The sequence below is a fragment of the Zosterops lateralis genome, assembly GCF_965231275.1.
Source record: "Zosterops lateralis genome assembly, chromosome: 3".
NCBI classification, from domain to species: Eukaryota; Metazoa; Chordata; class Aves; order Passeriformes; family Zosteropidae; genus Zosterops; species Zosterops lateralis.
Genome location: NC_139764.1, coordinates 45,910,610 through 45,924,740, shown reverse-complemented (window position 1 = coordinate 45,924,740; position 14,131 = coordinate 45,910,610). Strand labels below are relative to the sequence as shown.

General features: G+C 34.2%; 1 protein-coding gene across 1 annotated transcript in view; it reads right to left on the bottom strand.

Moving 5' to 3' along the window:
* The window catches only part of FMN2 (formin 2), a 153,436-nt gene that overhangs the window by 45,336 nt on the left and 93,969 nt on the right, over nt 1-14,131 (bottom strand). Inside the window, exons 13-15 of the mRNA XM_083856399.1 lie at nt 13,743-13,802; nt 13,405-13,525; nt 4,517-4,609 (exon numbers count right to left, since the gene is read on the bottom strand). Coding sequence (XP_083712525.1) covers nt 4,517-4,609; nt 13,405-13,525; nt 13,743-13,802 — 274 coding nt within the window. The remainder of the gene's footprint in view (nt 1-4,516; nt 4,610-13,404; nt 13,526-13,742; nt 13,803-14,131) is intronic.

Here is a 14,131-nt window from a genome sequence, read left to right as displayed (position 1 = left end):
AGCAGAACAAAACCTGGTGTTGGTACTCACTTGCAATAGCAGAACTGAAGAATTTTGCAAAGACTAGAAGGAACCAAAAATTGAATAGTTACCCTGTGGTCCCAAACTTAAAATCACATGGAATAATTCTTATTGCTTTTAAATGAACTAGCTAAACATCGGAAATTTTTGTTTTTATCTCTGCAAACAATGCTTGTACTTCTCCCATGGCATAATGCTTTTTCTGAACTCTAAAACTAATTATATTGGCTTGGCTTCTTAATATGATGTAGGATGATTTGCTCAGATTTGAACTCCACAACATTTTCAGAATTTACAGAATCTCAGTGGAAAAGCTGATATTTCAACACATCGAATCTTCCCATCTCCCAGACAAGACTTATTACTCTGAGGGAGTGATGGTTGCTACCTCCTGCCATAAGTTTCCTGCTTTATCAAGCTAACAAGAATGCACAGCCTAGACAGCATCCCAACAGCAAACACCCAGAGACTGCTTTTCCCTGCAAAGTTAACCACAGTTAAAACCTGAGGACTATGAATCATTTGTGGTTCATGTACACACAATTCTTTCAGCAAGAGCTGGCTAACCTGTTCAGTGGGGATAAGGTTAAAGGATTACTAATACTAATGAAACTCCTCTACAAAGTGCATGATAATTAGTACCCTCAGCATTTCCCCACTGTCTTATGTCAGATTCATTTTTACCAAGAAAAGTAGTGATTTCCTAAACTTTCTAAACTGGTGGACGTAATCTCTCATCTATTTGCATCTCTATCTATCCACAGCTACATATGGAACAATGGAGACAAAGTTCCCAAATAAGTGCTTTACTTTCAACCTCTATCATTAAAATTGTGCTAACTTGTGGGGAATAACTCTGAGACAGAAAATGTGACTATATAAGCTATACCGGGGACATGGAAATTTTAAATTCCTACTGTTTGGTATGAATAATTTTCGTTGGAAAAAGACAACTGTACTAAATTTCACAGTTATATATTTAGATAAATGGTTATAAAAAACTAAATAAGAAACAAAATAATTTTGAAAAGTTGTGTATTTTCTGACAACTTTTCTTCAATATCCTGTTTTGAAATAGATTTTACACTCTTTTTTCCCACTTTTTAAAACCATCTGGCTATGGAGAAGTTCAGAAAAAAAATTTGACATTTGTAAGAACAATAGAACCACATCAGACGTTTGGTGATCTCATGTGATTGCACTATGTGGACAAAAAAAGGACATGAAAAGAAACAAGGAGGAGAAAACATGGAAGAAAACAAGAGAAGAACAGAGAGGATTTTGTTGCAGGTTTTGAAGCAAACAGGCCCTCAAAAATCCAGTGCATAGGATAAGTCATGCTTGCCAATATCCACTAAGCCAATGTAGAAAGAAGAGCACAGATAATTTACCCTGCTGTTAAGTATATTGATCATTTTAAGAATGATCATGAAGTGCCTCAAGAAAGGACTGGCATCCTATCACTAAGTTGCATACTTTAATGTACACGCTGATTGTTTAGCCTAATGACTTGGATAGCAAGGCAAATACTGAACAGCCTCCATCACACATACCGTTAACATTTTCATCTAAAAATTCCACGATTATGAACACGTTCTTGCCTCTTACCCTTCTTTAGCTTTCAAATGAAACCATCTTTATAATCAGGCGATATAAAACCTTGTTTTGTCTCTGATAAATCTAATAAAAGTGTTAACGTTAAAAAAATACTTTTTTTATTAGTATGCTATTAGCAACAATCAGCTAGACTAGTTGTAGTAACATAACTCAAAGTTATCGAGCTGTGTGCAACAGTAACTATTCTTATAAAGCATAGCCTTTCTAACCCCTTGCCAAAGATGTTTAACTTGGTGTCCAAGTTTTCTTGCCTATGGGAAAACCATTTTCCATTTTAGCTGCTTGCAACATGTATAAGGGAATATGCTGTAAGTAACTAGCTACTTTGAACTTTTGGGTCCCATTATGCACACAAGTTATCTACTCTGAAAACGCATCATATAAACATGCCAAATTATTCAACCTTATGAAAAATGCTTTTCATCTAGGTTATAAGTTAAAACTTTTTTTGACTTTAGAGAAACTGGAACTTGAAAAGATAAAAATGTAAAGCTTGATTTTTCTTTGCCCAGAGCATATGTTATACAAACAAAAATCCCCAAAAGGTGCCAAGAATTGTCCCTCTGTTTTTCTAAATGATCACGTGTGCAGTCTAGCTGAAAAGACTCATCGATTATGTCTACACAAACAACAAAAGCCCTTAGAAAAAATATCTAGATCAAAAGCCTGTCAAACACTGAACAGGAAAGAGAAATCCTGCTTTAAACATGGCCTCTTTCAAGTCGGAATTCAATCCCATGAAGTAAAAACAAAGGATTTCATAATGAAAGGTATTTAAATTACTTTATTTTTGGAACTTAACCAGGGATTCTTTTTTTTTGCTATATGTTAGCCTTTGTCTTTCTTACATTGGGACAGAATTCTGCATAACAGGCCCTATGGTTTTAAAAAAATGTAGAAATTGTTTAGTCACACTTTACTGTGTTCGCAATACACATTTTCAATTATTTTCATCAAAATGAAACAGTGATATTTTAACTGACATTATGGGTTTTTCCTTTTGTCAACCACCCAACAATATACACTATTAATATGAGAACACAGCAAAGCTCTTAATAGATGAGAGGGATATCTTTTTTTTCTTTTCTTTTTCCTCAGTCTCCTAAACTACAGACATGTAATCACAAAGGAAATTGCATATCCTTACAAAACTAGATCACTATATAGTGCATATAAAATTATATTCTGGGAAGTATAGCTAGAAATCATAAAATAAGCATAACTATAAAGTTAGATACTTTAAAAAAAATATGATTTCTAAAAGAAAAAAAAGATTTTAACAAACTTTACTGTCTGCTGAAACACAATCATATACTCATGGAATGGTTTGGGTTGGAAGGGACCTTAAGGTCACCGGGTTCCAACTCCCTGCCATAGTCAGGGCCACCTTTCGCTAGACCAGGTTGCTCAGACCTCCATCCAATCTGGCCCTGAACACTTCCAGGGATAATACCCATGTTTGATTTCCTGCTCTGTTAATAAGGTTAAAATGACATGATTTACAGTATGCCAATAGTGATATCTCATAGACAAACTTGTGATTTGAATGACTCCTATCTATACATAAAAACTATAATATAAATCTAATGCAAAACACTTGATACTTGATGTTCAATCATACCACTACTGCAATATTTATATGCCATATACATAACCAGAATTCAGTTTTAAATAATTTCTTACCTACTAGTGCTGGAGAAAACATCCTGTTTGCCAGGTTTGGTTAGTAGACATTTGTCTTAGAAAACATCAGTTCATATTTGATAATTAAAAATATCAGGTGTGTACTCAATTTATTCCCTGTAATTGAGAGTCCTACAGCATGGATCAGCATATGAGAAGCCTGGTCCAGTCCCCTCCAACCCAAACCATTCTGTGATTCTATCAGAACTCCACTTAAAGCATTTGGATAGTTAGTCATCTTGGATACTCTAATCAGGAAGACATACAAGTGCATCTGACTGGCCTCCCAAATACAAAGCACATTCAGCTAATAACTATTTCTAGATATGGTAGCTCTTCAACACACCTTTAGGTTAATGAACTGATGAATCATCACTAGAAACAGAATTCTCACATAATTTGCCTGTTCAGGAGACAACAGGTCTGCCTTAAATTATAAGAGGAAATATCAAAGCAGAAGGAGCAGCAAAATGTTAAAATTACGTTGGTGTACTCATCAGGGTATTTTAACCCAGATGCACTGAATTCTGACCTGTATTAAAAAGAAAATTGGTCAATGCAGAGTAGTATTTCAAGAGATGCTCTGGCATACCATTAGTGAAAACCTAAAGTTATCCATATTTCCTATGATCTTGTCAAAGAAAGGTCTAGTAAAGCATAGTCTATTAATTTTTAATGCATTTTTCTACTTATACTCAGGATGTTAGTTGATCCTGGATATTTCTAATGTATTTTTTCTTGCAGGGTTAAGCATTTATCACATCCAAGTATTTTATATGGATTTGCAGTATATCAGGAAAACCTTTAACTACTTTGATTATGCTTATTCCGTGTTTTTGGCGCATACAAAAGAATCATCTCATTGGAATGAAGTTAATGAAGCAGATCCAGCTTCAATAATTTTTCAAGGAACAAAGGCTGTAAATTTGTTTTCTATTGGAATGTTGAACTTAGAAGATCACACACTCAAGCCAATAGCATTTGTCTTTGCTGACATGCAAAAGAGAGTGAGTCACCTACAGTACAAGAGAATAATTTCGCAAATCTGTTAGAACTGTGTGGCATCTGATCAAACTAATCCATGACTTTCTAGGATGCCAAAATAAACAGTGCCTTTCCCACAACGTATAAACATTGTTCCCATAACTTTCCTTTGAAATGTCATGAAAAGGTTAAGTGACGTTTCATTATTTACCTTGACTAATGAATTGCTCCATGTTGTCTTTGAAGGGCTGTAGGTGCTCCTCTAGTGATAGCTGATAAACTTTTGCTGCTTCTGTCTCACATGCTGAAATTGAAGTAACAGATTAGTTTAGGGTGACATATCATAGCACGGATCTGCATACTGTAATAAAAGACACTAATTCATATCCAGAGAAACCACTGGAATATACGCCTCAAACACACTACAAGCACAAACACTATGATAACAGAATCAGGAACAGTCATGTTCCCAGTAAAATATTTTTATATGCAGATAATTTGTAGCCAGCATGCTAGTTCAAATAAGTGGTAGCAAAAGTTACCAAAAGTATTCAATTGTTTTGAGGGAGAAAGACAAATTTAAGGTGCAGAATTGTACGAGAACAAAATTTAAAACTCACATTCTAGGCTGTGCTTATATACCTGGCCCCAGCTACTAGTGTCTGAATTAAAATAAGGTTCAGATGCAAAACCTACACCAAATAGTAAGAATGACCTTAATTTGGGAAGTTAAGCCAGATGAGGGCTTGATACTTGATAAAACCACAGATGCAGTGAAGAGTTTTGCATTGTTCAAAAGTAATAGTGCAAAAGGATTAAAGGGAAAGATTTTAAGAATATGGTACTCATGGTTTCAACTCTGTGAGAGAACTTGAACAACAACAGCTTGCTTCTTACTGGATTAAAAACCAAGACAGAGAATCTGGAGTCTAAAGCAGCCCTGACATGAAGATTATTTGTGGGTAAGGTGGTACCATCATACCACCAACTATCCAAGCTAATTTAATTTGGGTCAAGAGAAGACCTGAGACTATTATTTCAGGTGAATGTTAAACTCCAATTTCCATTAGAAGGGAAATGTCTTTAGGCTGTGCTAAGTTCCTATCATTCAACAAAAATGAATCCTGCTTTATTCTGCCTCAGAATTTCTAGTTCAAGTGCACACATTCCAAAACATGCACTTCCTTGCTTACCTTCCTGGGTTTCTTTAGGGAAAAAGAATTAGTAGTACGCTTTTAAAGACAGAAAACTTGTAAAAGGTTTAAAAAATATTTTGAGGTAGCAGAAAGCACTATCCTAATATTTAAAATGCATATATATCAAAAAGCAGACTGACTCAAATAACTCCACACAAGTGGAGTAAAACCAGGGTGATAACAACAATTAAATTTTAATTATTATTTTTTTAAGCTTAGAGTGAAATAGAAAAAATAACAGCAGACTTTTAGGGGAAAGATACACATGAATATGTCTACTTAGACAGATAACCTACTTATTAAACAATATTAAAAAAATTTTAAAAAACCTAACACCCCCCCCCAATATAGTAATTTAATATATAATTATATAATGGAGGCCTGTGATTTTTAAACAAATACAAGTATTTGTGAACACATATGAAATAGGGGAGGGGAACCAAATGCCCATGGATTTTCTTACAACATATGACAGAAGAAGCAATAAAGGACCTATATACTATACTGGTAAGCGACAGGTTCTGATGATAATATACAGAATTTAGATTATTCTTTTCTCTTATGCAGAAATAAGTGTCAGAGCTGAAAGAGGCAATAGAACCTACCATAACATTTAATATCACCTTTAAATTCCACATCTTTTTCAAGAATAGGGATTAAATATTTTTCAGAGCAGTACAGCAATATAATCTCTTGAATGTCCGCAGCTTAGCTGAACCCGTGATCTCTCAGCCAATGCATATTATATTATGTATATTATGACGACTCATACCCACCAAAAATCTTAGCCCATACCCATTTCAACAAAACATAATACTGATTGTTAAAATGAAATGTCTGTTCCTTAACTGTTCAGGTACTGAAAGCTTTCCCATAGCTGATTTGTTTGTGCACATGTGTGGTGTGGGAAAGGGTGTACATTTAATGACAGCTTTGTTTGTCCAGTTTTTGGTGGAGTAATTTTTTGTTCTTTTCTGCTCACACCCCTCCCTCTGTGAAAAGACTAAAATCAAAATCAGTGATGTTCAGAAGAACAGCAGTTCAGGTCCATTTTTTTACCTTATTCCTGTATCGCAAGCACTGTGCAAATAATTTAAAATCAAAAAGAAATCACAGAGAAAACAATCCCTTTCTCTTGTTGTAGAGAAAGTAAAATATTGTATGCAGCATCCAGATTTTAAAAAATAAAAATTCCAGTCATTATTACCATTGTAAAGATTATGATGATGCTTAAAACAAACTAGATCATCCATTGCTTTCTTCATTAAGGAATTAACAGGCCTGTAAGCTCTTCCCAAGTTTCTCAATTCTCCAGGATCACCAAGACTGATATTAAAGCCTCCCTGCACAACCTGTTGCATATGGCTCTCATTTAATATTTTCTGTAATTTATCATTAGAATATAAAGCCCCACTATTCATATAAGCCATTGCTATTCCTCATTGTAACTGAAGAACTTAGAATGTTGATCAAATGAAAGTAGTACAAAATAGCAGTTCCCAGTATTTCTGCCCAAATGAAGAAATAAGATACTGAGTATATGCTTGTGTCAGAAGGGTACTTAATAACTTCTAAGCAATATGAAGAAAAACTATGGGAAAAAAAAGAAAAGACAACAGGATTTTTCTTTTCAAACTACCAAAATATAAAAACTAAAAGAAAAATATAAACAAAAGCCACAAACCCAACAATAAAAAAAACCAAACCAACCCATCAAAAAAAAAATAAATAAAGAGAACAAGCAGACTAATGAATTATCTTGGATGAGTAATTAACAGATCAATTAAGCTGGTTTTGTTAGCTAATTCAGAAACTACATAGTTATTTATAGAAGTCTGCTAGAAGTCAGGTGGATTTTCAAGATTTTTGAGAGCACACCTTTAACTGAGACTTGATAGACTACTTGTTTTTAAGCCTTTATGGAAGCTTTGAAATTATGTCCTTAATTTTCTGAGGTACTGAATACTCAGACTTCCACAGGAGATGCGCCTGTGTCCTACTCGTCTGAAGACCATGGAACAACATAATCACTGATTCCTAAACTTCCTCAGTCCTTTCTGGATTCCTTACAACTGCAACCTGTGACTTGAAAAGAAAGCTTAGACTTTATTTAAAGGAAACAATGCTGGCCTCATCAAAAGCCAAACTCTGATGAAACCAACCACAAATACAGAAAGAGCTCTTAATTTTCTTTTTTTTTTTTTTTTTTTTTTTTTTTTTTGGAATTGTAATGACTTAACACTAAGAACTGCTGAGTCTTCAAGGGCTTCCGTAGACAGCTCCTTGTTTGGAATTTTAAGGACAGTAAAATATGACTCACAGATTGACTGAAAGTCTGGCTTTAGTTTACATCTGGTTTAAGTTTAGGAATCTGCATGTGGCATAGCTGCAGCAATTAACCCTTTCAGTGATAACTGAACAAACAGAATTTGTGGATGCACAGCTGTTAATGAGTAGGTAGATGTAAAGATTTTAATCTGGTTAAAACAATACCTGTTTCTGTAATGGTAGGTGGTACAGATAACTGGAGAACTGACCTGAACCACTACTGTTGCTTCATTATTTTGCTATTAATACCTTGAGTGGTTTGGCATTTTTTAATAAAAGACTGAAGGATTTTTTTCATCAGAATATGGACCTATAAATCATACAAGAAAAATAAAAGTTCTATTTCTTAGTTGGGAAATATATTCATTCACACATATCAAAACTATTGACAGAGAATGACAAAACCACAAACATTTCAAATTGTCTTAGAACAGAATGTTTTTGATGATGCAATGAATTCAAATAATACAATTCTTTCTTATTTCAATTCTCTCTACTCCAACTCTGTCTTCTCCTGAAACTTGAAATATTGGTGCACCAGCACATTAAAAAACTTTTTGGGAAATCTCTCAAGACACACTTTATTTCACCAAACTTTAGTTTTTTAAAAGACAGATCGCCAGATTAGGCTCAAGGCCCTTCCTTAACTGGAAAATCTATCAATCCTTAGATTGTCCCTCTCCTCTTTTAGGAGAGGACATTCAAATTTAGAAGAGCAATCCCTTTCCTTTTTTCCATCTCGAGTGGGGCCCTAAATGGCTTAAGGTTGCTCAAGTTTGTTAACTGAAGTTGCAATTTAACACCACTCTTGCGTCTGATCAAGAAGTGGTATTGAAATGTTGCTAGAGTCTTAAATCCATAATCAGAACTGCGATGGAATACAGTCTTGAGAACATAAGAAGATAAAAGGATGGGGGTGGTGGGGGCAAATAGAATGCTGCAAATTTTAAAAAATTTAGTCTGAAAGCATTAATATTACTTATTAAAGAACTAATAGTGGATGCAATCTTATTTTGCAAAGTAATCCCTGCAACCCCAGACACATACTTGGCCATGAAGAGGAAAATTCCATCTCCAACTACAGCTCAACTGAACTCTCAGGTTTGGGAACTCTCTCTAGATGTTGAGGATAACCTTTACTGAGGCAAGAGGAATGATTAGCAAGCCTATTGCTGTCCGAACTCTCTCAGTTGGCACATTGACACCAGCCCAAATACAGCTTTTAGAAGTCTTTTTATTGCACAAGGTGGTACTTCCAAATGCTCTTATTCACACAACTGGTGTTTAACACAAGAGCACAGAACAGCTCTACAACTAGCAGGTCCAAACTGAATAGGTAACCTTGGGTGACTGTAAGAAGCCCCGAAAAAAATAGGGAACGTGTATTTTTCCAAGATACTCTGAAGCTTTTCTTGGAACATACTTCTAAAATACAAAATGTTCTGCAAATGCTTAACACTTTATAAACATTCTCAGTCACATTTATTCCAAATCAGGGAGATGTACTGGGCCACACAGCCTAGCTTCTTTTGGATAGAGAATTTTCAATGAGTTGTAAACACCCAGAATAGGAAAAGAAAGCATCACTAGAAAAATAATGTTTAATTATCATAATTATTTCTTGTAGTCCGTTTCCAATCAAATATATTAAATATGGCATGACATGACATAAACAAGTACTGACTTCAACTCAATTTCATAGCAATCTGCATTTCATTGTACTATTAATCTCTTCTACTAGTCAGATTTACTTTCTGCCTGACAGTGTTTCTAATTCCCTTTTAGCTGAGCTTCAGAGAAAGTTTTGCAATAAGTGACAAGTGATGAATTAGTTTCTGATTAGCAAGAATAAACTTAATGTTGTAAGGCTAGAGTGCTAATGTGTAGCCAAAGAATAGCTTCTAAACTTTTTGAACTTGCCATAATTCTATAACTCTCAATGCCATTCTAGTGTGTTCTAGTTCTTTCCTAAATTAAATCTTGAAGAATTTCATCCACATCCATTGTGGCTTTGGGCCAAAAATCCAGCATTTTCCTAAACCTAAATTTTACCTTAAGAGAATCTCAGAGCAAAGAGGGTTAGAATCTTGATTGATTTAATACATGTTTTACATATCTTTCTGCTCTATCTGGAACAGTCTGAAGTGTCTAGAAAAACATACTGATAATAAAAGTTATATAGCAGACGTCCTAATCAGTGAGAGTCACACACTGCTCCCGTGACTCTGGATACCCAATTTTCTTTACATGGTGAGTTGATTTAAGTCATGTGGCGAGTGCTAAAGTTTCTTCTGTGGAATGACATAGGAACAGAAGTCATTGCTTGGCATGACTGCATCAAGGAATGTTGCTGACAGCCAGGAGAGATCAAAAGCAGATCAAGTTGCTTAACAAACTATATGTCACTGAAGTCAAAAAGGCTAAAGTGGGAATCCTGGAGAGCTGTGAAATCTAGGAGCAACAGATGGAGCCAAACTCATTTGATTCGTTAGTAAGAGGATCTACCTGTTATTTGGTCTTCTATCTTACAAAAAAACCTCTGGTATATAAATTTTATCCTTTGGATCTGCATTATTTAAAAACCTCAATTTTCTATCTTACTCATCTTAGAACAGGCACATGGCATGATTCTGAAAGTCTTTGGGACTTGCACTTCTAATCTGAAATACTAGAAGAGATTTTCTTTTCTAAAATTTTACAAAATGCCAAGGCATAGCATTCATAAACACTTGAAAATGGACAATAGCCTTGATAGTCAAAAGGGAAGAAAGCATAGAAGTTCGAACATCACAAGTTCTCTTTCTTTCTAAGCAGTCAGCATAACTCTAATACAAATAAGCCCGAACTCTAAATTGCAAAAGAGCAGGTTAACAAAATTATTTTACAGAATCATGAAGATTATTTATATCTGCATGTCTCTGTGTATACTACTGATATCTTTACATGGAAAAATATAGCAGTACTAAAATGAACTGGTATTGTTACAGCTATGAAACTTTTTTTTTTTATAATATCTGTCCTCTACTTTGTCAGTATTCTGCTGGGGTTTTTAAAATTTTATGAAAGGATCTTTCTGAAATGAAATTTACCTTTGAATAATGATCATAGAAAGTTTTCTAAGACAGCAATAAAATATCTGCAGAAGACTTCTTTTCCTGGGTGAACCAATACTTCCTTCCCACATTGTAATAAGCATGATCCCACTGCATGGTTTTCAGCATATTTGAAACTAACATGAATAGACTATCCTTAAACTGTTGATACTGCCTGCATCAATATTATCCACAAATTTCAGTTTCCCAGTGACAAAGAACAAGTCAAACACCCACCCTCACCAAACGGTCAAATTCACTCATGAAATTTGCCATCTAATTACTGATGAATCTAAGTCCAAGGTTACAGTCCACATCTCAGTAAAAAATTCCAATATATTCTGCACAATTATTTCTATGCCTTTAAAGTCAGTGTTTCCCAGGAATAATCAATACTCATTTACTCACGCTGACTTCAAAAGAATAGGTTCATATTTAGTATTTTGTCAGAATTTTCTCAGCATCATACAACCCTCTTACTGTTCAGGCATTTGATAAGGCTCTTACTAGCTCCAGTAACTCCTAAGATTCCACATGTTCATTTGTAAATCTGGGAGTGTACTTAAAGTAAATGCAGAGAAAAAGAACCTCTTTGAAGTAATTTTACACATTCTGTTAAAATTTGTGCTCTATTTAGAAATTGTTGTCATTGAGACAGGCTATTCTATCTCACTGAAATCATTACAACAATGAAGCTATCAGAATACACAGAATTTTTAGTGTATTACTAAATTTTACTACTACTGCTCTTGTGATCATAAAAAAATTTAACACAAATGGTTTCCAATTTATATAGACACTTTGAAAAAGAAAGTCAACACAAAGCATTTTCCATATTAAGAAGTCATGACTGATATTGCAGTCTGATGTGGAAACAGTCACTTCATACTCAGGATAGGATCAAGCTGCTGATGCTGTCCCCAAAAAAGTTTGTACCAAATGTAATAGGGAAAGAGAAATGGGGTTTGTAGTTATTCTTCAGGTTCATTAACTACAGAGAAGACTGACAACAGTCTTGAGCCTAAGGGTTGGATTGGAAGCACAGAAAGAATTCAGCTGCAATCTGAAGGCAGATTGAAGCGTGTAATTTCCATTTTTACAGAACCCTTGCTTTGATCACAGCACAGTGTGAATTTATTCCACAAGAGATTTATGTCTGCATGCAAATTTCAACCTTGATGCGAAAATATTCAACCATTCATGTACAAAAAACCCATTTATGGTGAATTTGTGAGGAATAAAATCTGTCCTGGTGCATATTCCTTAACATGCACTTGAATTCAAGTATCATTTTTAATAAGACCTAAGTATATTTTTTCTACATGTTCAAGCTTTGATATCAGCTCTGAGATGATCTGGAAGTTGCAAGAAGTATAGAAACAAGTTTTCATGACTGAATTCTGAGACTTTTGCCCCCTAGACTGTTCAGGCACAGTAAATGGATTATAATACTGTTCACTCCTCAGCGTCACACTGACTCTGATACAACTTAAAATACTAAGAATACGAAATACTTCAAATACTCAAAATAATTAAAATACTTTTTTAAATATCCAAACAGAAAGTTTGATAGGAGCAAGAAGAGAATGTCAGATATCATGTAGTAACCATGTTATGTTTTTGTTGTAATAGAAAACCTCCCATTCTAGGTTGCTCAGGGATTAATGGATTACCAAACCATTCCCAGGTCTCTAGAGGCATGGCATTTAAAAGCAGCAAGGCAACAGTAATATCACTCCTAGATTTGTATCTCTCCCTCAAAGATTTAGCACAGTAACGTAATGACCAGTTTAGAGGAGATTATTTGCAAAAATACTGAAGATCATGGATCATTTGTGCAAACTACTCTTGCTTAACAAATGTAGTGCTTAGATCCCCATGTTAATAAGAAATATATGATAAATGTTCTTCATTGAAGTCTAGCAAATATATCTTAAGCTTGCTGAATTCATTTAAACAAAACATTTCATAGAGGAGAAAAAAATACTTCCTTTGCATTTTACTGTTCAATAAAGTCCAGATATTTCAAGAGTCTTTAACAATGTAATATATATTGTTTTATCTGCTGGACAGTATTTAGACCTGGTTATAAATCCTTTTTTTTTTTTTTTTTTTTTTTAATCATGGACTTGGTCCATCAATTTGAAGTTCTTTTTTATGGTCAAAGACTTGAATTCAGCTTACACAAAGGGAAAAGTAAATTAGGTTTTGGGTTGGTTTTGAAACAGAAGATTTAACCTAACTGTTTTGATGTTTTTTAATTTAAAAACCTCTTACAGGTTATTTACGGGTTATCTACAGAAAATTATGGATTATGACATAGATCATCATAGAAGAGGAAATTAAAGAAATATACTAGTAACAGTGAAGTTAAAAATACACAACTATTTTTACAGCATCACCTAATTTCTTGAAATTATACAAGCAAGAGTAGAAGAGATATAATGGTAACATAGAATTAGAAGTTAATCTAGGTTCAGTACCTCGCAAATCTTTCTTCATTTTGCGGAGATCTTTTTGAAAATCATCAAACTTCAGTTGTGAAGCCTGGAAGAGATCTTGTGGATCCGGAAGAGGAAAGATGCATTGTTCTCTTCCAGCATCCTGACAAAAACAAATGAGCAGTTGTATTTTGCTCATTAATTTTTTCTATACTAAAATACAGAACTGAAAGCACAGAGCATATTTGTGCATATTTCATATTTGTACATATTTTGTACAATATATGTACAATATTTGTGCATCTCGCCAGCACAAGAGAAAACTTAGTAAATTGGGTTGCTTAATCTGAATTTAAGAGCTAATTTTAATTTTCACTCACCTCGTCAAAATTACGCAAATAATATGAGACAATGTACGACAGAAGACTTCTGCTGTTGTCCTGCAGAGAAGAGGATAGAGTTTGATGTGTTACTGAAACTCATAGAAAAAATAAAATTCAGAAAAGATAATTCAGATAAATGAAACATTTAGTGTATAAAAAATACTTAGCTGTTTTGGTCCCTTCACTTAAAAAATAAAATGTCAAAACCTGAAACACATAAAAAACCCACCCAAATCTAAAATAAACCACACCCCAAAGTTCCAGTTAATCATTAAATAAAATGAAGAAAGAGAAAACACTTATGTAACACACTCCTGATTTTCTTAATTCTACCTGATTGTAAACCAAACCCTTACATTCTGAAATTTCCCAAGAAGGAAGAGAGA